Here is a 26,361-nt window from a genome sequence, read left to right as displayed (position 1 = left end):
AACCTGTTTCTGGAAGAAACTAATATCACTTCCTGGGGGTGCGTATATCTTCTTCTTAGGTATCCACTAGTCTTGCGAGACCATGGATCTGCGCCTGGAAATTCTTCACTCTCCAGGGCGCAGGCCTGGGCAAGGTTGTATGGAAGACCAGCTGCAAGTCTCCCCTCTCCACGTTGTCCAAGGAAAGGGCATTAGGTCCCATACAGCTTGGCACCAGTGTCGTCGCAGAGCAATGTGTGATTAAGTGCTTTGCTCAAGGACACAACACGTTCCCTCGGCTGGGGCTCGAACTCACGACCTTAAGGTCGCTAGTCCAATGCCTTAACCACTTGGCCACGTGCCCACACACGTGGGGGCGTATATATTCAATAAAGTAACTGGATTTCCATCTATGTTCCCCCTTACCGGAATATATCTGCCCTCCTTATCTTTTTCAAAACTTCTTCAAAATTTAGCTTGCTTGAGATGAAAATAGAAACTCCTCTTCTATGTCCTGATTTATATGAGGAGAAAACTAAATTAGTGAAGCCCATTCTCTTTAATTTTCCATGCTCATTATCACTTAAGTGAGTTTCCTGTAAATATACTACATGGGCTTGTTCTTTTTTCATTTTTGATAGAATTCTACTGCGTTTGATTGGATTTAACAGCCCATTGACATTAAAAGAAATGAATTTACTTTGTCCTTAGCCATTTGTATTTATCTGTTAGTATATCATTGAAATTTGCAGAATATAACTTAATCGATCTACTCCCTGAACTAATAATAGCCAAGATATGCAAATAATTAAAAAAAAGGTAACAAAGCTGTGATTCCGAGGCTGGGGTCTCTAGATGACCCTGCGTTGAGCTAGAAGAAATGTCTAGCTGTGGGGGATAGCCCCCCTACCTGTGAGTTGAGGGCCTCCGCTGCAGTACCTTTAAAAGTAAGTAAAAAAAATCTTATGTCCATTACACTGAAATGATTTCCCTGTGTATTCCTCCCATGTATATATTCTCATTTAGATGGGGAAGAAGGAGTGAATGAATAAATAAAAAAAATTGAGTAATATAAAATCCACATTATAATACCTACTTCTCGAGATAGGTATATCACCATCCATGTTTGCTTCCGTTTAGTTTATCAGCACTTTTAAAGTTAGCCAAACCTTATGGCTCATATTGGGGAGGTGAGGGCCCCCCTCGGAGAACTCACAGTCTCTTTCTAATATCCTTCTCTCGTCCTCCTCCCATCCCCTGCTTTCTCGGTTCTCTTACTATTTCCCAAGCAGATTGGGATAACTGCTCAGCCAGGCTTTCCCTCGGTCTGACTACGCTAATGGGCAACCCTCTGTTGTTCATGTCTGTAGTCGCCTCTTTCACTGTCTGATATAGCTGTATCCCTCCTTCATAAAACACCCTCAGTTTAGCAGGGAATTTGAAAATGTAAACAATAGGAATTCTGCAGATGCTGTAAATTTAAGCAACACACATCAAAGTTGCTGGTGAACGCAGCAGGCCAGGCAGCATCTATAGGAAGAGGTGCAGTCGACGTTTCAGGCCGAGACCCTTCGTCAGGACTAACTGAAGGAAGAGTGAGTAAGAGATTTGAAAGGGGGAGGGGGAGGGGGAGATCCAAAATGATAGGAGAAGACAGGAGGGGGAGGGATGGAGCCAGGAGCTGGACAGGTGATTGGCAAAAGGGATACGAGAGGATCATGGGACAGGAGGTCCGGGAAGAAAGACAAGGGGGGGGGATCCAGAGGATGGGCAAGGGGTATATTCAGAGGGACAGAGGGAGAAAAAGGAGAGTGAGAGAAAGAATGTGTGTATAAAAATAAGTAACAGATGGGGTACGAGGGGGAGGTGGGGCATTAGCGGAAGTTAGAGAAGTCGATGTTCACGCCATCAGGTTGGAGGCTACCCAGACGGAATATAAGGTGTTGTTCCTCCAACCTGAGTGTGACTTCATCTCTACAGCAGAGGAGGCCGTGGATAGACATGTCAGAATGGGAATGGAATCTGGAACTAAAATGTGTGGCCACTGGGAGATCCTGCCTTCTCTGGCGGACAGAGCGTAGGTGTTCAGCAAAGCGGTCTCCCAGTCTGCGTCGGGTCTCGCCAATATATAAGGGGCCACATCGGGATCACCGGACGCAGTATATCACCCCAGCTGACTCACAGGTGAAGTGTCGCCTCACCTGGAAGGACTGTTTGGGGCCCTGAATGGTGGTAAGGGAGGAAGTGTAAGGGTATGTGTAGCACTTGTTCCGCTTACACGGGTAAGTGCCAGGAGGGAGATCAGTGGGGATGGATGGGGGGGATGAATGGACAAGGGAGTTGCGTAGGGAGCGATCCCTGCGGAAAGCAGAGAGAGGGGGGGAGGGAAAGATGTGCTTAGTGGTGGGATCCTGTTGGAGGTGGCGGAAGTTACGGAGAATAATATTTTGGACCCGGAGGCTGGTGGGGTGGTAGGTGAGGACCAGGCGAACCCTATTCCTAGTGGGGTGGCGGGAGGATGGAGTGAGAGCAGATGTACGTGAAATGGGGGAGATGCGTTTAAGAGCAGAGTTGATGGTGGAGAAAGGGAAGCCCCTTTCTTTAAAAACACTCTGTCCGCCAGAGAAGGCAGGATCTCCCAGTGGCCACACATTTTAGTTCCACATCCCATTCCCATTCTGACATGTCTATCCACGGCCTCCTCTGCTGTAGAGATGAAGCCACACTCAGGTTGGAGGAACAACACCTTATATTCCATCTGGGTAGCCTCCAACCTGATGGCGTGAACATCGACTTCTCTAACTTCCGCTAATGTCCCACCTCCCCCTCGTACCCCATCTGTTACTTATTTTTATACACACATTCTTTCTCTCACTCTCCTTTTTCTCCCTCTGTCCCTCTGAATATACCCCTTGCCCATCCTCTGGATCTCCCCCCCTCTTGTCTTTCTTCCCGGACCTCCTGTCCCATGATCCTCTCGTATCCCTTTTGCCAATCACCTGTCCAGCTCCTGGCTCCACCCCTCCCCCTCCTGTCTTCTCCTATCATTTTGGATCTCCCCCTCCCCCTCCCACTTTCAAATCTCTTACTCACTCTTCCTTCAGTTAGTCCTGACGAAGGGTCTCGGCCTGAAACGTCGACTGCACCTCTTCCTGGAGACTTTATATCATCTAGTTGCTGTTTTATATCTTTTTAGACTTCCCTTATCTCTTCCAGAGTCTTTATTATATTTGCCGCTTCGTCTGAACGAGGCCCAGTGTCAGCTTCGCCACCACGCACACGTGTCGGAGAGCCGCTCGTTGTACCTCTCTCTTCCATAGGCTCTGCAGTGATGCTTTTTCTATCTCCATTCTTTTTCCCCATTTTTGCCCCCCTTATCAATTCAGATATTTTCGAAAGATCTTATATTTGATGGATTAATGGGGCAAAATGTGCGTTTTTCCAGAGGAGCTATTGATTTAAGCTGCCATTCTGGATGATGACATCACCGGAACCCCAGCTTTTTTTTTATGGACTAGATTTACAACAGTTTTTGTACACCACAGTTCCTGTATCCTACCATCCTTTCCCTGTCTCATTGGAACGTACCTATGCAGAACTCCACGCAGATATCCCCTGAACATTTGCCACATTTCTTCTGTACATTTCCCTGAGAACATCTGTTTCCAATTTATGTTTCCAAGTTCCTGCCTGATGGCCTCATATTTCCCCTTACTCCAATTAAACACTTTCCTAACTTGTCTGTTCCTATCCATCATTTTGTGGGCCGAAGGGCCTGTATCATGCTGTAGGTTATTTTTTCTATGTGTTTCTATCTCCAGTGCTATGGTAAAGAAGATAGAATTGTGATCACTATCTCCAAAATGCTTGCCCACTGAGAGATCTGACACCCGACCAGGTTCATTTCCCAATATGAGATCAAGTACAGCCTCTCATTTTGTAGGCTTATCTACATATTGTGTCAAGAATGTAGCACAGAGTGTCATAGGAAGTCATTCCTGCCTGTGGCCATCAAACTTTACAACTCCTCCCTTGGAGGGTCAGACACCCTGAGCCAATAGTTTGGTCCTAGACTTATTTCATAATTTACTGGCATAATTTACATATTACTATTTAGCTATTTATGGTTCTATTACTATTTATTATTTATGGTGCAACTGTAAGGAAAACCAATTTCCCCCAGGATCAATAAAGTATGACTATGACTATGACTACTATGAAACCTTCCTGAACACACCTAACAAACTCCACCCCATCTAAACCCCTCGCTTTAGGGAGATGCCATTCGTTATTTGGGAAATTAAAATCTTCCATCACGGCAACCCTGTTATTATTACACTTTTCCAGAATCTGTCTCTCTATCTGCTCCTCAATGTCCTTGTTACTATTGGGTGGTCTATAAAAAACACCCAGTAGAGTTATTGACCCCTTCCTGTTCCTAACTTCCACCCACAGTAGACAATCCCTCCGTGACTTCTTTCATTTCTGCAGCCATGACATTATCTCTGATCAACAGTGCCACACTCCCACCTCTTTTGCCTTCCTCCCTGTCCATTCTGAAACAACTAAAGCCTGGCACTTGAAGTAACCATTCCCGCCCCTGAGCCATCCAAGTCTCTGTAATGGCCACAACATCATTGCTCCAAGTACTGATCCACAGTCTAAGCTCATCTGTTTTGTTCATAATACTCCTTGCATTAAAATAGACACATCTCAAATTATCGGTCTGTGCGCGTCCCTTCTCTATCACCTGCCTATCCTCCCTCTCTCACTGTCTCCAAGCTTTCTCTATTTGTGAGCCGACTGCCTCTTCTTCTGTCTCTTCAGTTCAGTTCAAACCCCCCAGCATTTCTAGTTTCAATTCTCCCCAATAGCCTTAGCAAACCTCCCCGGATTCAAGTGCAACTTGTCCTTTTTGTACAGGTCACGCCTGCCCCAAAAGAGGTCCCAATGATCCAGAAATCTGAATCCCTGTCCCCTGCTCCAATCCCTCAGCCACGCATTTATCCTCCACCTCATTCTATTCCTATACTCACTGTCCCAAGATTACTACCTTTGTGGTCCCGCTTCTCAGCTTCCTTCCCAACTCCCTGTAGTCTGCTTTCAGGACCTCCTCCCTTTTCCTACCTATGTCGTTGGTACCAATATGTACCACGACCTCTGGCTGTTCACCTTCCCACTTCAGGATATCGTGGACGCGATGAGAAACATCCCAGACTCTGGCACCTGGGAGGCAAACCACCATCCGTGTTTCTTTCCTGTGTCCACAGAATCGCCTTTTTGCCCCCCCCTAACTATTGAGTCACCTATCACTGCTGCCATCCTCTTCCTTTCCCTACCCATCTGAGCCACAGGGCCAGACTCTGTGCCAGAGGCACGGCCACTGTTGCTTCCCCCAAGCAGGCTGTCCTCCCCCTACAGTACTCAAATAGGAGTACTTATTGTTAAGGGGGACAGCCACAGGGGTACTCTCCAGCATCTGAATCCTGCCCTTCCCTCTCCTGACTGTTGCCCACTTATCTGTCTCCCGAGGCCCTGGTGTGACTACCTGCCTGTAGCTCCTCTCTATCACCTTCTCCCTCTCCCTGACCAGACGAAGGTCATGGAGCTGCATCTCCAGTTCCCTAATGCGGTCCCCAAGGAGCTGCAGCTCGATGCACCTGACGCAGATGTGGCTGTTCGGGAGGCTGAGAGAAAGTTCTTGTGATATCTCTGAACATGTAGGATAAGACTTAGATCAATTTTTGGTTTTGGTTGTTAAATCAGACAGCTCAAAGTTTGCTGCTAATATAACCAAGATAACCTGTTGATTGCCATGAGCACAAAAGAAGAAAATCTTTTTAATACAGAGTGCAATATGAAGTTTAAGTGAAGCAAATGTGTATTATACATAGAGAAGCATATCTTGATTTGAGGGTTGATGCCATTTTATCTGTCACCATAAGCAAGAAAGCCCTTTGGAGAAATGTCTTTGAAGAGCGTAGATTCCCTTTGCACAGCAGAGGCTGGAGCTATTTGACATATGGAGACAAGATGAGGATGTAATTGAAGGAAGTAAACCACACACCAACTAGGGGAAATTACTTTACTAAGTTCAAAGTATCATTGGTTGATAGCTTGTAGTTTCTATTGACTTTTAACAGCTGTATTATGGATGGTGATTAACCATGGAATTAAGGAATTTGAGCAAATGGTTAATATCTATAAATGCTAGTCAATTCTGTATAAAGTTGGCATTCCTCTGTTCAAATTCAGAACAGTGTGGTGACAAGGACAATTCTGTTCTCCTTGTGCACGAGTATATAAAGTGTGATTGAGGAATGGTGCAAATTTTCAGAGTTCAGTTTTTTGGTGATTAATTTAAAGCTGGCAGATGGTGCACCAATTTATAAACCATAAAACTAAACAGTTAAACCCAAGTGCTTTTGCTTGCGCTGTCAAAGGAGCAAATGAAATTATGTAGGAGGAAGCACTTGGAGGAGTAATGGTAGCAGTCAAGAAATCCTGCTTTTACTAGGCAAATCCTTTGTCCAGATGGTAGGTTAGGGTGATGTTACTTGACTACATGTGTGGTGGCTTAATCTGCTCAGTCAATGTTCGGCTTGGATATTTTACTGCACACAAAGCCAAAGGTGTTGTGTGCAGTAGAATTTTTTTTTCTGGGGTCCTCCATCATTGTTAATAGTAGATTGTTGAAAGATGAGAGGTAAAATGGCATTCAACCAGAAACTCAAAATGGACATTGTGGATAGAGCATAAGTGCTCCAGAAATCAGTGGCCCATTCTACTCTTAGATTGTCCATTTGTAGAAGATGCATGTACCAAACACAGTAGATAAGTTTGGAAGAGGTGCAGTTGAATGTCTGTTTCACTTGCTCACTTGGAGGGTCTTTTAGGGCAATGTGTGGTACTCAGGAGGAGTGAAGGGACAGGATTTACATCCCCTATGATGGAAGGGGAAGGTGGCAAGGGGTGGGAGAGAGGTGCAGACTAGGGATTCACAAGGAGAGCAGTCCCAGTGAAAAGCAGAGGGGAGTGGGGTTGGGTGGAGATGTGACTGAGGACCAAGAGAACTCTTTTGTATCTTCAGAGCAACATTAAACTGTAGATGCTGGAATGAGTTACAGAGCCCATGGAATTTCTGGAAAGCAGGAGGAATAAAAATTGTTGATAGTGAGAACAAGTTCTGTTAAGGGGATGTGTGTTAATGGAGGGGAACTGGTTGGATCTTTGGTTAAGAACAAAACCTCATGCTCTAAGACCTTCCTGATGGGGTGTAGAGTTTATAGACTGGATATCCATGGAAAGGATTAGTCAGATGGAACTAGAGACTGGAAGTTATTGGAGGGCATGAGAGGTGCCCTAGAAAAAGTACATGCCAAAGTTATAGAAACAGACCATCAGAAAGCTTTTGCAGTCATGGAATGGACATTTTCAGAGAGTATATATTTGTGAATAAAGGAATGACTATTTTCTAATACTAATCAATAGTTATTTACAGGGAATTGAAATGAAGCACATGAATCAAGTACAATGAAAGAATGTACAATAGATAGGTTAAAATCTATGTGCATGTTGTGGTTTGCCTGAAGAGCTTGTTTTTGACAATGACTGTCAGGTTCAATCTACTCTACCCATCCATGAAATTAAAAATATTGGGATACATTCTCATATGTTTATATCATTGGGCTTCAAATGGAGCGGCTAAGAGATCAGTCGAAATGGTTATGGATGCTCTTGAGAAGTCAGAAGATTAAAAATCATCTCTCACGTTAAGTAGAAGTGTGAATTATTAACACAAGAAATTGTGCAGAATCCAAAGCAACACATACAAAATGTTGGAGGAACTCAGCAGGTCAGGCAGCATCCATGGAAATTAACGAACAGTTGACATTTCGGACTGAGATCCTTCTTTAGGACTGACGATGATGCCTGACCTGCTGAGTTCCTCCAGCATTTTGTGTATGTTGCTAAAAGTGTAAATTACTAGGCTTTTTCATTGCCTCCCTTCTGCATTACTTGCTCTTTAAGAAGACTTTTCAAAATAATTGATCCATCAATTGTTGTACTGCTCAAAGAATTCTGCCACATCAATTTAGGTTGGATTAGATCATCCTAAATTATTGCCCGAATTAAGGTCCTGTTCAGGTACTATAGCCAAAAGTCTTTTAGATTGTTCATGTACATTATGTAATTAATAACAAGGGTTTTAAATTCTGTAGCATTTAGTTTTCTTCAGGCTTGTGACAGAGAAAATGTACATTTTGATACTATAAAGGTGATACAGTATTTGATGAGCTTGCACTCAAGATAATTCAGGTCAGGCAAACACATTTCTTCACAGCTCATGTTCCTCACTTCAAAGATTTTGACTTGTGGAAACCTGCTTAGCAAAAGCTTTCAACTGCAGCATGTTAATCCATATAGTGCAGTTAGAACATGAATAAAGCCATAAGCACCTTTCTTATCCTTTTATAAAGTGCATTTATACAATCAGTCTTAATTGATGGTGAGAAATATGTTTCATGATCAAAGATTAGGTCGTTTTCTCTCATCTATTTTCATCTCTGCCCTAACCTTACAAGATACTGCAAGATGTATGTCACAGTTTTCTTTCCTACAATTTACCTAAGGTATTAATTCCTGTTGATGATCATTCTCATTACCCAGATTTGTTGGAAAAGAAGTAATGTGAATATTAGACGAAGAGGTTTGGCCTTCCTTATGATGTCCTTTATGGATAAAGCATCTGCTAACAAGGTTAATTAATGAGTCATTATCTATAGGATAAGGAAAACAGTTAATTAATAGAAAAGAAGTGTACCAGCAAACACCTTGAATATACAATGAAAATGACCAATGTCTTGCAATCTCTTGAAAAAATTTTTAGCAATGACATAGAAGTTTATTTATTTGCCTTAATTTAAAATGCACCCCAGGGGATTTTCCAGATAGGACAGGAGCAGACATTGAATAATTTTGCGAGGATTAATGAAAATAGCTCTGTCACTTGTAGTATGCAATTATTAAATTTACATTGGAGACCAAAATAGTTTAGGAATGGCTAACTTCATATATACAAAAAGTCTTCATAAGTAACTAAAGCAAAACAGAAATTGCAGAAACAATCCGCAAGTCAACTAGCATAAGTGAAAAAATAAACTTATTTAGCATTTCAGATCAAAATTCCTTTGTCAGATCTGGGGAAGAGAGAAAAGTTAGAATCTCTTGTATTTAAGTTAGCTTTAAGTTGCAGAGAAGGTGGCAAAGAAATAGATAGCACAGACCTGTGGCCAGGGTTGCCATGTGGTTAGATTAAATAATGGTTGATAGATTAATGAGGAAAGTTAGAGAGAAGAAGTGAGTGAGAGTGAGAGGTAGTGCAGTTAGAGAGAGAAGGTAAGAATAATGGAACATAGAAGCTGCAAAGTGCAGAGCTGTAACTTAGTTCCTCTGCAAAATGTTCAGCAGAAACACCTAGAAAGGGTTCTATCATTAACTGCTAGTTAATTGCTCAGTTAAATGCCACAGATTCTAACACCTGTTATGCTAGCAAATCTCATTAAGATCCATGCAATCATCTGCTAAGATTTGATCCAAAGGATGAATTAACTTGGAAAAATTGAACATAATACCTATAAACAAGCTACTAAACTCTTACCAATCTCTTCATGTAACAAATAATACAGAAGACAGAAAAAACAGCAAATCCTGAATTAACATGTGTATCTTCCGTTAAAACCCAGATAAGACCTACATATGAAATGAAGTAAAACTTGTATTTATAATGTCAGTGTATTTTATGACATTAAGTGAAAACAGACAGCAAATGCAGCAGCCATATTGCACACAAAGGTATTCTCAAGTTTAAGTTCAAGTTTATCGTCAGCTGACTGTACAAGTATGCTTAGAACAAAACGGTTCTCTGAACCACAGTGCACCCACAAAACATATATCACACACAGCACATAAACCAAAATATTACTATAAATAAGTTAATAAAATATAATTCAAAATGCATTGAGTGTGCGGCACAGGTAAGCAGTTGAACATCCCACTGTCCCATTTTCAACCTCTCACTGCTATGGGCAAAAATTCTCACTTGCTTCAAAAAGACAAAAATTATACCAGTGCCCAAGTAGAATAATGTGAGCTGCTTTAGTGACTATCGTCTGGTAGCACTCACATCGACAGTGATGAAATGATTTGAGTGGTTGGTCATGACTAGACTGAACTCCTGCCTCAGCAAGGACCTGGAGCCATTGCAATTTGCCTATCACCACAATAGGTCAATGGCAGATGCAATCTCAATGGCTCTCCACACAACTTTAGACCACCTGGACAACACAAACTCCTATGTCAGGATGCTGTTCATCGACTATAGCTAATCATTTAATACCATCATTCCCACAATCCTGATGGACAAGTTGCAGAACCTGGGCCTCTGTACCTCCCTTGGATCCTTAACATCCTAACCGGAAGCCCACAGTCTGTGTGGATTGGACATATCCTCCTCGCTGACAATCAACACTGGTGCACCTCAGGGGTGTGTGCTTAGCCCACTGCTCTACTCTCTATATACCCATGACTGTGTGGCTAGGCATAGCTCAAATACCATCTATAAATTTGCTGATGATACAACCATTGTAGGTAGAATCTCAGGTGGTGATGAGAGAGCGAGATATGCCAACTAGTGAAGTGGTGCCGCAGCAACAACCGGGCACTCAACGTCATTAAGACGAAAGAGCTGATTGTGGACTTCAGAAATGGTAAGACGAAGGAACACATACCAATCATCATAGAGGGATCAGAAGTGGAGAGAGTGAGCAGCTTCAAGTGCCTGGGTGTCAAGATTTCTGATGATCTAATCTGGTCCCAACATATTGATGAAATGAAATGAAATATCTTTATTGTCATTGCATAGTACAATTTGTCATGCACCAATACAGTGAAAATGAGTTTGCAACTCTCGTACTCAATGCTATAAAATAACAAATAAAATAAATAAACAATAAATAAAATCAAGTAACCAGCCAGTGCAAGCAATGTCCAGCAGTACAAAAATGCAACTCAGATGCATGACAGCCATAAAACCAGTATTAAAGTAGCAATATAACAGATTTATGGATGATGCTTGATCAATTGGTTCAGAGCAATTATAGCTCTGGGGAAAAAACTATTTTTCAGTCTGGAAGTGCGGGCATAGAAAATCTTATAACGTCTGCCAGATGGAAGAAGTTCAAACAGATGATTACATGGGTGTCTATTGTCCTTACAGATGCTTGTAGCTTTCCTTGGGCAGCGTAAGCTGCAGGTGGCCTCCAGGGCTGGGAGCTGTGTTCCGATGATCTTCTGTGCGCTAGAGACGGCCCGCTGATGTGCTTTCCTATCAGCTGCTGTACAACTGAGATACCACACAGAGATGCAGTATGTTAAGGTGCTCTCTATGGTGCAGCAGTAAAAGGTCACCAGCATCTGTTCAGGTAGACCAGTTTTCTTCAGCGTCCTGAGGAAAAACAAACATTGCTGTGCTTTCTTAACTATTATTGTGGTGTTAGTGGACCATGTAAGGTCTTCTGAGATGTGTATTCCCAGAAACCTGAAACTGGACACTCTCTCCACTATGTCTGCGTTAATGTAGACTGGAGTGTACTCGTCATCCCGTGACTTTCCAAAGTTGATAATTAGCTCCTTAGTCTTTGCTGTATTAAGAGACAGGTCGTTCTCTGAGCACCAGCTCATTAAGTTCTGTACCTCCGCTCTGTACGCTGATTCGTCTCTGTTGGAGATCAACCCGATCACTGTTGTGTCGTCTGCAAATTTGACGATGGTGTTAAATGCAGGTACACAGTCGTAAGTGAAGAGGGAGTAGAGTAAGGGACTCAATACACAACCTTGTTGAGGATAGTAGTGGAGGACAGGTGAGGGCCCAGTCTCACTGCCTGTGAACGCTCTGACAAGAAGTTCAGGACCCAGTTGCAGAGTGATGAGCTGAGGCCTAGCTGGTGGAGTTTGGAGATGAGCTTGCTGGGGATGACAGTAAGAAGGCAAGACGGCGTCTATACTTCGTTAAGAGTTTGAAGAGATTTGGCATGTCAACAAATGTACTCAGAAACCTCTATGGATGTACCACGGAGAGCATTCTGATGGGCTGCATCACTGCCTGGTATGGGGGAGGGGGAGGGCTACTGCACAGGACTGAAAGAAGCTGCAAAGGATTGTAAATCTAGTCAGTTCCATCTTGGGCATTAGCCTACAAAGTACCCAGGAAATCTTCAGGGAACGGTGTCTCAGAAAGGCACCATCCATTATTAAGGACCTCCAGCACCCAGGGCCTGCTCTTTTCTCATTGTTACCATCAGGTAGGAGGTACAGAAGCCTGAAAGCACACACTCAATGATTCAGGAACAGCTTTTTCCCTTCTACCATCAGATTCCTGAATGGACATTGAACCCTTGGACACTACCTCACTTTTTTAATATACAGTATTTCTGCTTTTTTGCACCTTTTTAAATCTATTCAATGTACATATACTGTAATTGATTTGCTTTATTTATCATTATTATTATTTTTTCATTTATTATTTAATTTTTTCTATATTATGCATTGCATTGAACTACTGCTGCTAAGTTAACAAATTTTACATCACATGCCAGTGATAATAAACCTGATTCTCATGTGACCTTGATGGTGGCAGGGTATTCATTAGTCTCACAGCCTGAGAGAAGAAGCTTTTACCCAGTCTGGCAGTCCTAGTCCTGAGGCTTCTGTATCTTCTTCCTGGTGGTAGTGAGTCAAATAGATTGTGGGATGGGTTGAGATCCTGGTCAATGCCGTGGGCCCTTTGTCTGCCATGCTCCCAGTAAATGTTACAAATAGGAGGAAAGAGACCCCGGTGATCCACTTGATGGTTTTTACTGTCCTCTCTAGGGTCTTGCATTCTGATGCCTTGCAGCTTCCACCACACAATGATATTACCAGAAAGGACACTCTTGATGGTGCTCCTGTAGAAAGTTGTTAGAGAATCGGGGCAGGGAGCCTTGCACACCTCAATCTCCTCAGAAAGTGTAGAGATTGCTGTGCCTTCTTTAGTAATGATGTTGTTGTAAGTCCAGGTTAGATCATCTGTTATGTGCACACCAACAATCTTCATGCTTTTCACTCTGTCCACAGCAGAGCCATGGATGTGCAATGGAGACTGGCCGACCTGTGCCTTCCTGAAGTCCACAATCAACCCTACTGTCTTGTCTATGTTGAGACTCAGGTTGTTGTTCTCACACCCCTTGACAAGCCTCCCAGCCTCCTCTCATTTTTGCTGATGAGGCCAACCACTTTATTCGGTTCTACAAAAAAAATAAAAACATAAAATGGAATAGGCCAATCAGTAGGACCATGGCTGATCTTTTATCTCAACAGCACCTAAATGCATTAATCCTATATGCTTTGATTCCCTTTATTTCTGAATATCCATCACTCTTTAATTTGAATACATCCAGCAGTTTTTAATAAATGGTGATGAATGTTTACTATCAAATAACCATTATAGAGAAGTGATTGCAAAATGACCAAAGTTGCAAAGTAAGTTACCTCAAGATTATAAACTTGCAAGTTATATAATCTGTAGTATCGAATCTTTGTAACAGATAACAGAGATATATAGGAAGAGAAAGTAGATCTGATAGTTAAGAATGGGCAAACACAGTAGAGCGTAAGGATCAAAAGATTAGATGTGGAGTCAAATTGGATGGTGTTGATGAACATCAAAGAGCATAAATAGGACCACCCTAATAGATGGGAAATGAAGGGCATGGTGTAATCAAGACAAGAGGAGTTTGTGTGCTGAGGGTAATAAAATACCTTAACTTGCAATTCTATTGAACAAAACAAATTAGTAGTAATTGTTTGAAGGATAAATTCAAAGAGTTTTTCTCAATCACTATGCCGATGTACAAGTTATTTTAGAAGTACACAACAAGAAAGGATGTATGAATAATCTAACTGCCAAAATAACTGCAGATGCTGGAAATCCAAAGCAATAGCAGAATGTGTTGAAGGTACTCGAAAAGTCAGACAATATCTTTAGAGATTAAAATAGAAATAAGGTTTAAGGTTGATGATATGTCATCTAAACTGGAAAACTGAGAAAGCAAGCATACTTCAGGTTGATGAGAGGGAAGTAGAATAGGGAGGACAAAGGAATATCTGTGACAGAGTGGGAAAAATGCTGTTGACACCATTAAGAGAGGGAGAGGGTGTACTTGTTAACCATCTTTCTGAAGAATTGTGAGTAGAGGGAGAGGTGATGAAGTAACTGATGGAAATCCAATATAAAGTAGAATGCTGTAAATACTCATCAAATCATACAGCATCTTTGCAGAGAGGAAAACTGAGTTAATGTTACAAATGGAATACTTTACATCAGAACTAGCTAGCTGTAACACAAACAGGAAAGGTCAGTTATCTGAAATAATTGAACTTTATGTTGAGTTCTGAAGTCTGCAATGCACCCAGGTGAAAGATGTGCTGTTGTTTGTTGAGCATGAGTTGGGCTTCGTTGAAAAGTGTAGGAGATCAATGTTCTCTCAAAGCAATGGCTTATTGCAAAGTTGTTACCCAATGCATTAAGCTTCTCAAATGTAGAGGAAACCACATCATGAACACCAAATGAAATTCACCAAATTAAAATATGTGCAAATGAACTGCTGCTTCATTGGAAGGACTATTTGCATTCTTGATATGCTATTTGGAAGATTGATTGGCCAATATAGAATTGCCCCTAGTAAACAGGTAATCTGGGAAGAATTGAATAAAAATAATGGGATTAGAATGGAATTACTGTGACTGGGTGCTTGATAGTGTGACCTTGTAGGCCGAAAGGTAGTTTTAATGCTTTATCTCTTTTTATGATTCATACGCGCCCATTGCATGAAATGGGATTAGAATAGGTCGGCATCATGGTCAGTATAGATTGAAGAGCCTGTTTCTGTGCTGTACTATGATTTTGTGATTCTAGATATAGATCATGATCATTCCCTGAAATGGAGATAAAGATGTCAGTGAAGGGAAAAGAAGATTCAGGTGTGTACGAGAATTGGCAGGAAAATAGTTGAGAAACCTTGAGTTGAGGGGCTTTTAAGGAAGAATGATCTTAACATGATAAAACTTTTATATAAAATTGAGAAGATATGTCAATAAGTAAGTACATATAGCTAACCCTCAGAGAATTATTACATAATTTAAAAGTATTATATATCCTTTAGGGCATAAAAACCATCAGGGAAATGATCTAACAATGGAAGTTAAAACTTGTATTCTATCAAAGAAAAGGGTGAGCAAGAGGGAGAGAGAGAGAGAGACCATCACACACAGAGCAAGCAAGAGGGAAAGAGAGCCTATCACATGCAGACACCTTCCTTTGGCAGCAGGAAGAGAGAGGCTGGAAGACGGTGCTGAACCCCCACCTCAATGATTTCACACTTTAATTGGTGAGAACAGTGAGAAATGGAGTTAATCATGGGCTCATGCTCCATCTCTAGGCTTCTTGGCTTCGAAGTCCCATGCTTCACTCGAAACCTCACGGAGCTCTCTCAAAGACAGCAAAGCACCAGTTCGCTCAGTTGGCCCAAAAACACACTACAAAAAATGTAGATCACAAGGTCCAACAGTAGCAGAAACACACTTGAAAGAAAAAGAAGATGTAAAAGAAGTGAAAGAAGTAATTTCGTGAACCATCTGGAGGATGTTGCCCTTGGTCGCGTTGTTCTCTCATCTTCTTTAGTTTACATATTGTTTGAGAGGTGCATATGGTAAAATGGAGCTGAAGCAGCAAATCCAAGTTTTTGTTTTATATTAGCAACTTTGATGTGTGTTGCTTGAATTTCCAGCATCTGCAGAATTCCTGTTGTTTTTGTTTTATATTTTTAAGTACACACACACACACAGAAATATACTTGTCTAATGAATAGTTTGCATGTGTATTATCAAATCATATATTTTTCTCTTGCCTCCACCACTCAGATTTAATTAGGATTGTGGTGCTCACCTACTCAGGTCATTAGCACTTGTACTAAAGCATCTATATGAACTCTTCTCTCAAGAGGTATTCATCTCAAACTGAGTTTGTAAACTCTGAATTAAATAGGGAGATGTCAATGTTTTTTTTAAGTAAAGAATTTGTCAAGGAGTGTAGTTGAAATGGTATAAATGGTGCTCCTAGCACACTGCAGTGCACAGATCAGCTTGTTCCTATCATTGATGCCTTTTAATTGTAACACGGAAGTTGTGAAAGAAGCAGGACATGACTACATTGACCTGTAGGATTGAATGTACTTTGTTTCTGGGTCGTCAGTGATGCACACAGCTATTTTATTTCACTTCATGTTTTGACTTTCTGCAGATGTGGTTTACTTATTTTGGAAAATACTGGGATTTGTGTGGGTGTAAGTTGATCAAAGTAATGTAAGACTTGAACAAATTAAAAATAGAATCATTTTGAAGGACTAGTATTCTTGCAAGTCCTGCAATGGCAGAAATAGATTGGATGTAGGACATTTTTTTGCTGAAGTGTTGATCTACTGAGTAGTTTAACTCCAACTGCTTGCAAGATGACTACTCAATTTGCATGCATTTTCAAGTAATTATTGGGCCTGTTTCTGACGTAGGAGATGGATATATGATTAGGGATTAGTTCTTCCATCCCCTATACCAAAAATGTCCTGTTCCTCTGGTGTGTTCTGTGTGTTGAGTGCACTGCAGTATGTAATCAAATTCACCTTAAAATATCATCTAAAAAGAACAATATACGGTGCCTATAAAAAGTATTCACCCCACCTTGGAAGTTTTCATGTTTTATTGTTTTACAATGTTGAATCACAGTGGATTTAATTTGCTTTTTTTGACACTGAAAATAGATCTCTATAAAGTGATCTAATTTAATTACAAATGTACAACACAAAATATTTGATTATTAAGTATTCACGTCCTTCAAGTCAGTATTTAGTAGATGCACCTTTGGCTGCAATTACAGCCTTGAGTCTGTGTGGATAGATCTCTATCAGCTTTGCACATCTGGACATGGCAATTTTTCATTCTTCTTTACAAAACTGCCCAGGCTCTGTCAGATTGCATGGGGATTGTGAGTGAACAGGCCTTTTCAGGACCAGCCAAAAATTCTCATTTGGATTGAGGTCTGGACTCTGAATTGGCCACTCCAGGTCAGAGATTTCTGTATGTAGCAGGAGATTGGTGTGCTCTTTGACCAGGTTTTCACACAGTTTTTGAAACATTCTTGAAAGTTAACCACTTTTTTAGCATCATCCAGAACATTTTCATTTCATCCCCAAGAGTTTTTGACATTAGCACATCTCTCTGAAGAAAGCAGTGTGTTGTGGCGACGTCAGGATTTTTTTTTTATAAGAGCAACTAAACCTGTCATGGAGCCAGCCATTCATTGATGGGGCACTATCATTTCAGATGCCAACATATTCCTCCAAGACAGACTTTTGTTTCCTGATATGAAGACAGAACATTAAATATATCTTGGCTTTTGCTTGTTTAGGGCAGCTCTTTGCAACGGAAAAAGTTTTCTTGAATTTCAGCATCATTTACAAATGCTGTTTTTCAGTTTAGCACACAAAACCTCTTCAGCATCATGTGACATGTCATCAATACATCGACTTATGTGGTACTGTTTGAGAGTGAGGCCTCAGTACCTCTTGTACTGGATCTTGTCCTGAGACAGGGATTAATAAAATATAAAAAAAAACATCATAATAAATAACTAAATGAGAAAACAGCAAAAAATACAAAAACTGAATAATGCAATTCACTTCTAACCTACACAATTCACCTTTTGCAAAATTAATAAGAACAGCAAAGTGGCAGGCCAGCAGCTGAGCTGCAAAGCGTAAAATTTCCTTCTTTAGAATGTAAATTTCCCTCCAATTTTCTACTACACCAGTAGAGTTTGTTCGCTGCCATAAGTCAATAAGGGGAATTTGGGGGAAGTAATTTGGGAGTGAGAGGCTGACATCACAGCCCAAGTTGGGTGAGTCTATTCAATGCTTGGAAAACGCACTTCACACTCCTCATCAGCCTACCGTCCTCCCCTCCATGCAATACAGCGCTCACCAATTATGAAGTACTTGCATCAAAAACTGAGAATAAACATGGTGCTATTGCACACTGCCATACTGGGCTGAGAGACCTCTAATGAGATTGCTAAAGGGGCTGCTTGGTCACTGCCCACCACTGTCAGTGCTAGCATTGTTTGATGCATGAAGTACAAAAAATTATGTTTATTTTTTTTTAACCACAGTCTCTCATGGAACCCCTAGAGACCTCTTACGGAACCCCAGTTGGGAAACCCTGGTATTGAGTATAAAAATAGAGAGATTTTTATACTTCTGGTGTACTCTGTACAATTTTCATCTCAAAGTTTTAATACATGTTTGCACTGGAAGTAGTGCAGAGAAGATTCACCAGGTTGACTCTTGTGATGAAAGGGTTGATTTGTGAAGATGGATTGAGGAGACTGGACCTACACTCAATAGAGTATAAAAGAATGAGAGATAATCTTATTGAAACATATATGATCCTAAGGGGGGATTAATTGGATAGCTGCTGAGACAATGCAATGAGGGCTTCTAGAAGAAGGTATGCCCGTATCAGATTAATTTCTTTTTTGAGAGACTGACAAATCTTTGAAATTCATTACCCCAAATAGTATAGGAAAAATGTCGGAAAGTGGTGCTGAATCAACCTTCATTTTATTGAATGGGAGAGCAAGCTTACGAGGCCAGTTGCATTGCTGGTTTTTCTGATGTTCTTGTATTCTAAATTCTTCATGTTTTCTATGATAATTAACCGTGCCGGCTTCCTACTTTTCTCCAAGTCAACCGCAAATTTGTAACTTTCCTGATCAAGCACCATTATGACTACCAGGTCTGCAAGGGGATTTATTTTGATTTTGTAACTCTGTTAAAACTTGAAATTTTATTTGTACAGGATTATCTCCAAACATGCACACGCTATTCACTGTTTTGGATGGTTTATATCATGAAATATCAGATTTTCTAGCTACTGTCATGTAAATTCCATGTATAATATTAATATTTTTATCTGGCCCAAAAATTTCTTGAATATACATGCAGGAAGTTGGTCCGAAGAGGCAGATTCTTATTCAGTGTAATAAATTTCATTAATTGTTCAATAAAATTATCTGTAATATGCTCACTTGTAGAATGGATCAAAGAAAAGTATTTGTTTCAATGTCTTAAAAATTTGTTGTGAACAAATTTTGTTTTTAGAATCACAGGCTGAGAATATCAATGAGAGTTAGCTGTATTTACTTTTCAGCCAGTGGACTAGAAATTTGGACACATGGTGCCGTGTTTTTTTCAGCAGTATACATTTAGAACATAGAACATAGAAAAACTACAGTACAATACAGGCCCTTCGGCCCACAAAACTGTGCTGAACATGTCCTTACCTTAGAACTACCTAGGCTTGCCCATAGCCCTCTATTTTTCTAAGCTCCATGTACCTATCCAGGAGTCTCTTAAAAGACCCTATCGTTTCCACCTCCACCACCGTCACGGCAGCCCATTCCACGAACTCACCACTCTCTGCATTAAAAAAAACTTAGCCTTGTCATCTCCTCTGTACCTGGTTCCAAGCACCTTAAAACTATGCCCTCTCATGCTAGCCATAAATTGTTTGAAAAATCTCTCTCTCCCCCCGCCACTGATCAAAACTGTTAGCAAACATTTTGAAATATGGCACACTGGAAATTTGAAGGCACATACTGTCAGAGTTCATGTATCTGATGTAATTTCCATCACAGACACACATTAAATAATGTCATGCATCCTTTAAAATATCTCTGGAAATATCAGTCAATATTGTCTCAGGATAATGTATCATTGGGCATTCATGGACAATCACTTTTTAACAATGATATTGTCTGAGTGCCTGCTTAGGTATGTTTAGAGTCATGCAGCATAGAAACAGGTCTTTTGGCCCAGCTGTCCCATGGAAAGCAACATTCCCATATCACTCTAAACCTTTCCTACCTATGTACCTGTCCCAGTGTCTTTTCAATGTTGTTAATGTACTGCCTCAATGAATTGCTCTGGCAGCTCGTTCTATAAATGTGCCACCCTTTGTGGACGAAGTTGCCCCTCGAGTTCCTATTAAATCTCTCTCCTTTCATCTTAAGCAACCCTTCATTCTTTTCACTATCAGGTCCAATCACCCGGGAATGTTATGTGGTTTGGAAGAATCAGGGCATGCATCAAGAAATGGGTGGAATGGATAGCCAAGGTAAAGCAGAAACAGGGGATATGAGAGTAGTGTTCTTTTTCATTTACAGGAAAGAACAAGGTCATTTGGTGCCAGCTGATCTATTTGTTACTGTACAGAGTCTAAGTATGAACTGTTGCCTGATTTTGTACATCAGCAATCACTCTTTCCATTTCCACTGGAGATCAATAATGGCTCATGTTTGTAGAAATGAAGTATACTCACCCTTGCTCTCATTCAGATGTATAGCTACACCAGGCTGTGTGTAGAGTCTCAGCACATAAATACCAAATATCACGACATGCTGAAGTTCTTTTTATTAAGGATGGATCTTCTGTATTACAATGGACTGCTCCAGTCCATTGAACCATTCATAACATCTGTCCTTTGTAGAAAACTTTAAGCAGTACAGCATGTTGACTGCAAGTCTGTACACTGCGTGAAAAATCCCTGAGGCTGTGGGTGTAAAGAAATGGTGGATCCTGTCAGTTGGAACCCTGAACAGATTGCCAAAATCATTTGGTGGAACTTGGAAAGAAAGGCCCTCCCTTTCTTATATTTAACAGCAAAGGATAAAAATTTAAGTCAAGGTTTACCTACATTAGGCTAGTTCCTCGTGCCAAGTTCTACAGGACTGGAACCTGCTCAGCTGGTGTCCTTAAGGTTTTATTGAAGCAGGTTCTCATTTGTTGTGAAAGCCAGCTCCTGCACAAGTACCTACAAACTATGCAAGGCATAAATGAAGTTTAATTGAAAGTCATGCCCTACACCTCTGAACATCTGCAGGAACTTGAAGCACCTTCAATTACTCCAAAAGACTGAGGTTTGGTAAAATACTGAAAGGCTTTTATTCGCTGTACAATACGACCTCCACAGTGAGTGTCTGCCCCCGGACTGAGGGGGAGGGGCAAGGCAAACACCTTTATACAGGACTCTGTGGGAGGAGCCACAGGGACAGTCAGCAGAAGGGTGTGGCCAGACAGGTAACCAAGTTACAACATATATACATGGTTTACCACAGAACTAGAGAAGGATCAGTCTTAAATTTGACTTAGATATCTATTCCTTGCCTTTGTATCTGCCACGTTTCTATGAGCAAGCAACTTTTATTACAGTGGCCATTAATTTTGATGGTCTAATTAATTTTCTTTTACTTTAAGTTATCATTTAATTGGTAGCGCACCCATATTGAAAAATGGCTAGACAATGAGCTCTGGGAGTGGGAAACGCTGTCATAAAGAATCGCAGTTTGAGTGCAGCTGTAGATCACGGACTCCAACAGATCAATCTTGAAAAGGAACAAGGGGACATTAAAGAGAAAAAATTAAAGCTGCTTTGCAAATCAGCTTGAAGAAGCCACCTTCTGGTGACATCTTATCTCCGTCTTTCTGGATTAACACAAGTCTGCATTGAACAAATCAAATATAAAGTTAGCTGTAATGTGTGGATCTATTTCTTTTGGAGCAATAATACTTCTCCCCCCCCCCCCCCGCTTCCTGCTTAGCAGTATGTATGGATTGTTGTCTGTGTATGCACATCATTCTCTCTATCTCTATCTCTCTATCTCTCTCTCTCGCGCTACAATGTGAATACATCAGTTAAAGCCAGAGAAATAATAACGGGCGACAAGAGCATGGCATATGAACTGAATGAGTATTTTGCATCAGTCTTCACTGTGAAGGACACGAGCAGTATGCCAGGTGTTGAAGGGTGTGAGGGAAGAGAAGTGAGTGCAATTACTGTTACAAGGGAGAAGGTGCTCAAAAAGCTGAAAGACCTAAGGGTTCATAAGTCACCCAGGCTAGGTGAGCTGCACCCCGGGTTCTGAAATAGGTAGCAATAGAGATTGTGGCTAAGTATGCCCGCAGAAAAGGAATCTTGGAGTTGTATATGGTGACATGGACGTACTCTAATAATAAATTTTACTTTGAACTTTGAACTTTGACAGCTTCAGTTCAGTATCTTTAAAATGGCATTCAAATTCATTTAATGGAATGGCTGAAACAGCTGAACCAGTGTCCAATTTCATTTCAATTAATGTGCAATTCACTTCTTGTATAAGCCATATTGCTTGTCTTTTGTTAGTTTTCACATTGCATATCTCAAGGCTTACCAGTCCCAAGTTACTGATATCACTATCAGAGTTTTCATCTACACTGTGTAGGTTAATGCTCTTTTTGAAACTGCAACTTGACTTTGTATCTTTTTCTCTTTTCTGTGCAGTCCATTTATTTTTATCTGCCCTACATACTCTTTGTATATATTCTATTTTGTTGCATTTTCTGCAAGTATCACCTTTAAGCCTGCATTGGTCTGGTGTACATGAACTGCTGCCACAACAGTAACACAATTTGTTCACCCATATCAGTTTCTGTTTTGATGTTGCAATTTTGTTCATGCTCTCTTTCATTCCTGACTGCAATTCAATTGTGTCTTTGTCTGCTGTTTCCATTGATATATCAGTTTCAACTGTTCTTTTAAGTGTGAGTTGTGCTTCAGTTTGGAGCCATTTTTGAATCCTCTCTTGTAAGATTCCACAAACTAAATGATCTCTCAGTGCATCATTAACTCCATCACTGAGCTAACAATGTTCAGACAACTTCAATTCAGCTACATATGCTGAAATGGACCCCCTTTCCTTTTGATTCCGCTTATGAAATCTGAAGTATTCTGCAATCAACTATGATTTCAGTTCTAAATCTTTCTACATTACTATCATGATATCAGCAAAGCTCATTTCATCTGGTTTGGTTGGAGCAGTCAGAGGTCAAAGCAAGCTGTATGTTCTTCCACTCAATGCACTCAGCAAAACGGACACTCTCTTTTCACTGGCTATTTCACTTGCTTCAAAATACTACTCAATCTGCTCAGTCTATACTATCCAGTTATCCCTTGTGCAATTGAATACATCTGTCTTTCCAATATAGCCACCATTTCTGCTTTTTATTGAAGTTGCAAAGTTTAATTAAGCTGTGTGTGTTGCTTGAATTTCCAGAATCTGCAGATTTCCTTGAATTTGTGACATATGTCAATGTTGTTTTGCAGCAGCAGCCTAGTGTAATATATAAAATTACTATAAGTTACAACAATAAATAAATAGTGCAAAAGACAAATAATGAGGGAGTGTTTCTGGACTGTTCAGAAATCTGATGGTAAAGAGATAGAAGAAAATGTTGTGTGGGGGTCTTCAGGTTATTGTAGCTCTTCCCTAATAAAAGTAAGGCAAAGAGGGCATGAGGGTCTTTAATCATGAATGCCACCTTCATGAGGCACTGCCTTTTGAAAATGTGCTCAGTGGTGTGGATTTTTGTGCCAACAATGGAACTGGCTGAGTCTCCATTCTTCTGCAATCTCTTTTGATATCCTGTGCATGGAGGTTTCCATACCAGTCGCCAGGCAGTACTGCCAAGTCTGATGTTCTGCTTTTACACTATCACCAGTCTTACAAATTTTGCCATGTATTCTGGTTAAAAAAAAAATCTTTTTAATGCAAAATTTTCCTTCTCTAGTTCTATGGAAGAACTCTGGTTTTCTTCGCTATCATCTGGTCAAGATTGTGCAAACCTGATGTCTCTGCCAAGATTGAGGCCTAGAATTAGTTGTTTTAACTTCATAGGAGTGGTTGTATGTTTCAATGTACATGTGATAAATAAGTCTAAATCTGAAATCTGCAATTTACCTTCTACAAGTATATGCCTGAAATTCATTAAGATCAATTTCAGCACATTACATTGAAGGAGAGATAGTAAATTTATGTGCTTATTTTGTTACAACTTTCACAATTGTGATGTCTTGTATTTATAAAAATTATTCTTTTTGATGAATTGCTTGCTATTTTGTCTTTGACAGAAATTCCCCGAATCGCTGTTGAGGATACAGATCCTAGTGCCCCTTCAGAAAAGGTATGGCTGATGTATGCATCATGAACTTTATCAGGACTTGCCCATTTTTAAGATGTGGTGGATTTTGCTTAATTCATTCATGAATGGACTCTTGGCCTCACAGTCTACGTCACTATGATCTTGCACTTTATCATTTAACTGCACTGCACTAGATTTTGTGGTAACTTCTACATTGTATTCTGCATTGTTACTTTTTTTCTACATTAGCTAGTTCAATGTACTGTGTAATGATTTGATCTGTATGAATAGTATGCAAGACAAGTTTTTCACCTTACAAATCTTCGTACATGTGTCAATAATAAACTATGCCAATACTATTTAATTACCTTGATGTCAAATTTGGTCCTGGGTATGATTCTAAACTGCAACCGGTGATGAGGCTCTGATTGGGGGCTTTCAGAGCTTTGGGGAAAGTGGAGTTACCCCTTAGTCAGTCATTGCTCCCAGGGCCGCTCTAACCCAGAACGGTAGCACCTGCAAGGGTTCCTGCTCAGGATACAAGCGAAGGCCAACGGCAAATCCGGCAGGTTCAGTAACTGAACTTATGACGAAGAAGGCAGATGAGCTATGACCTCAAATGTCAACGGCTATAGTACTTGCGGATGAACATTTGGGAAGAGAAATGGCGATTTCAGCAAACCACCATTGCTAGACACTAGGTTTCCTAGAATCTATTTGCTAAGAAGACCATGGTCAAACTCACAAAATGTATCCCACAACAACAGCGTCAAGGGGATCTTCAAGACAATTCTGAAGATGCTTCGCTCGGTAGAATTGATTCTGGTCAGCAGGGGATCCCCGACTGTCATCAAGCTACTGCTCATAAAATTAAAGTAACACAAAAGAAAATTATTGCCACTTGGAATGTAAGAACGCTATATCAAGCAGGAAGATTGGACAATGTGATAAATGAAATGGAAAGACTAAAGATTAACATAATGGGAAAATTAGCGAAGTTCATTGGATAGGTGCTGGAACATGTCAGAATAGAAATAAAACACTAATTTATTCTTGTGGAACATCCCGTACTAATGGAGTAGGAATTCTTATGGATGAAAACATGGCAAAAAGTGTTTTAGGACATTGGGCAATATCAGAAAGAGTGCTCCTTGTTAGATCCAGAGGACAACCATTTGATTTAGCAATTATACAGGTATAGGCACCAACAACAGCTGGAACAAATGAAGATATAGATAAATTCTACGAAGAGGTTGAACAAGCAAAGAATGGGTGCAAATCTCAAGATATTGTTATTGTCATGGGAGATCTAAATGCTAAAGTAGGACAAGGTGCTAATGGAAATACCATAGGAAAATTGGGACTAGGGGAAAGAAATGAAAGAGGTGAGAAATGGGTAGAATGGTGCAACATGAATAATCAGGTCATTATGAATACCTACTTTAAAAACCATCCAAGACGATTGTGGATCTGGAAAAGTGCAGGTTATAACTCTAGAAATCAAATTGACTTTATTACTATAAAACAAAAATTTAGAAACTCAGTGACTCAATGCAAAACATATCCAGGTGCAGACTGTAATAGTGACCATAACCCAGTAGTATGTCATGTAAAAGTAAATCTTAAGAAACTAAAGAAGCAAAAACCTGAACAATCCCTTGATTACTTGCAATTAATTAAAGAAGAAAACTTAAGACAAAAATTTACAATTGAAGTAGGGAATAGATTTCAAAGTCTAGAAATAGAATCTGTTGAAGATGACATTTATGAGACTGGAATAATACCAGAAGAGATGAAAAAATCAGTATTTATCACTCTCCCTAAGAAACCTGGAGCAATAAAATGTGAATTACGTAGGACCATAAGTTTAATGAGTTATATCACCAAGATACTTCTAAGAATTTTGAAGAGCTAAAAGTAAGATACAAGCTGAAATGGGTAAAGAACAATGTGGTTTTGTGAAAGACAAAGGTACAAGAAATGCAATATTGATGTTAAGGATACTATCAGAACGAGCTATTCAAGTGCAAAAAGATTTGTTTGTTTGTTTCATCGACTACACAAAAGCATTTGATAAAGTGAAGCACAGTAAGTTATTTGAAATATTACAGAAAACTCTAGATCTAGATTTAAAAGACCTCCGCCTAATTTGAAATCTGTACTGGGAACAAATTGCCGCTGTAAGAATAGATGGAGAAGTGAGTCAGTTTATGAAAATCAA

The 26,361-nt window shown here is 40.3% G+C and overlaps 1 protein-coding gene across 1 annotated transcript in view; it reads left to right on the top strand.

The window, feature by feature from the left end:
• Positions 1–26,361, top strand: part of edaradd (EDAR-associated death domain) — a 95,272-nt gene that overhangs the window by 46,019 nt on the left and 22,892 nt on the right. The window contains exon 3 of the mRNA XM_063054996.1: positions 24,130–24,182. Coding sequence (XP_062911066.1) covers positions 24,130–24,182 — 53 coding nt within the window. The remainder of the gene's footprint in view (positions 1–24,129; positions 24,183–26,361) is intronic.

Source organism: Mobula hypostoma, chromosome 8 (assembly GCF_963921235.1).
Source record: "Mobula hypostoma chromosome 8, sMobHyp1.1, whole genome shotgun sequence".
NCBI lineage: Eukaryota > Metazoa > Chordata > Chondrichthyes > Myliobatiformes > Myliobatidae > Mobula > Mobula hypostoma.
The sequence above is the reverse complement of the archived record's forward strand: the minus strand, read 5'-3'. Positions and strand labels throughout refer to the sequence as shown.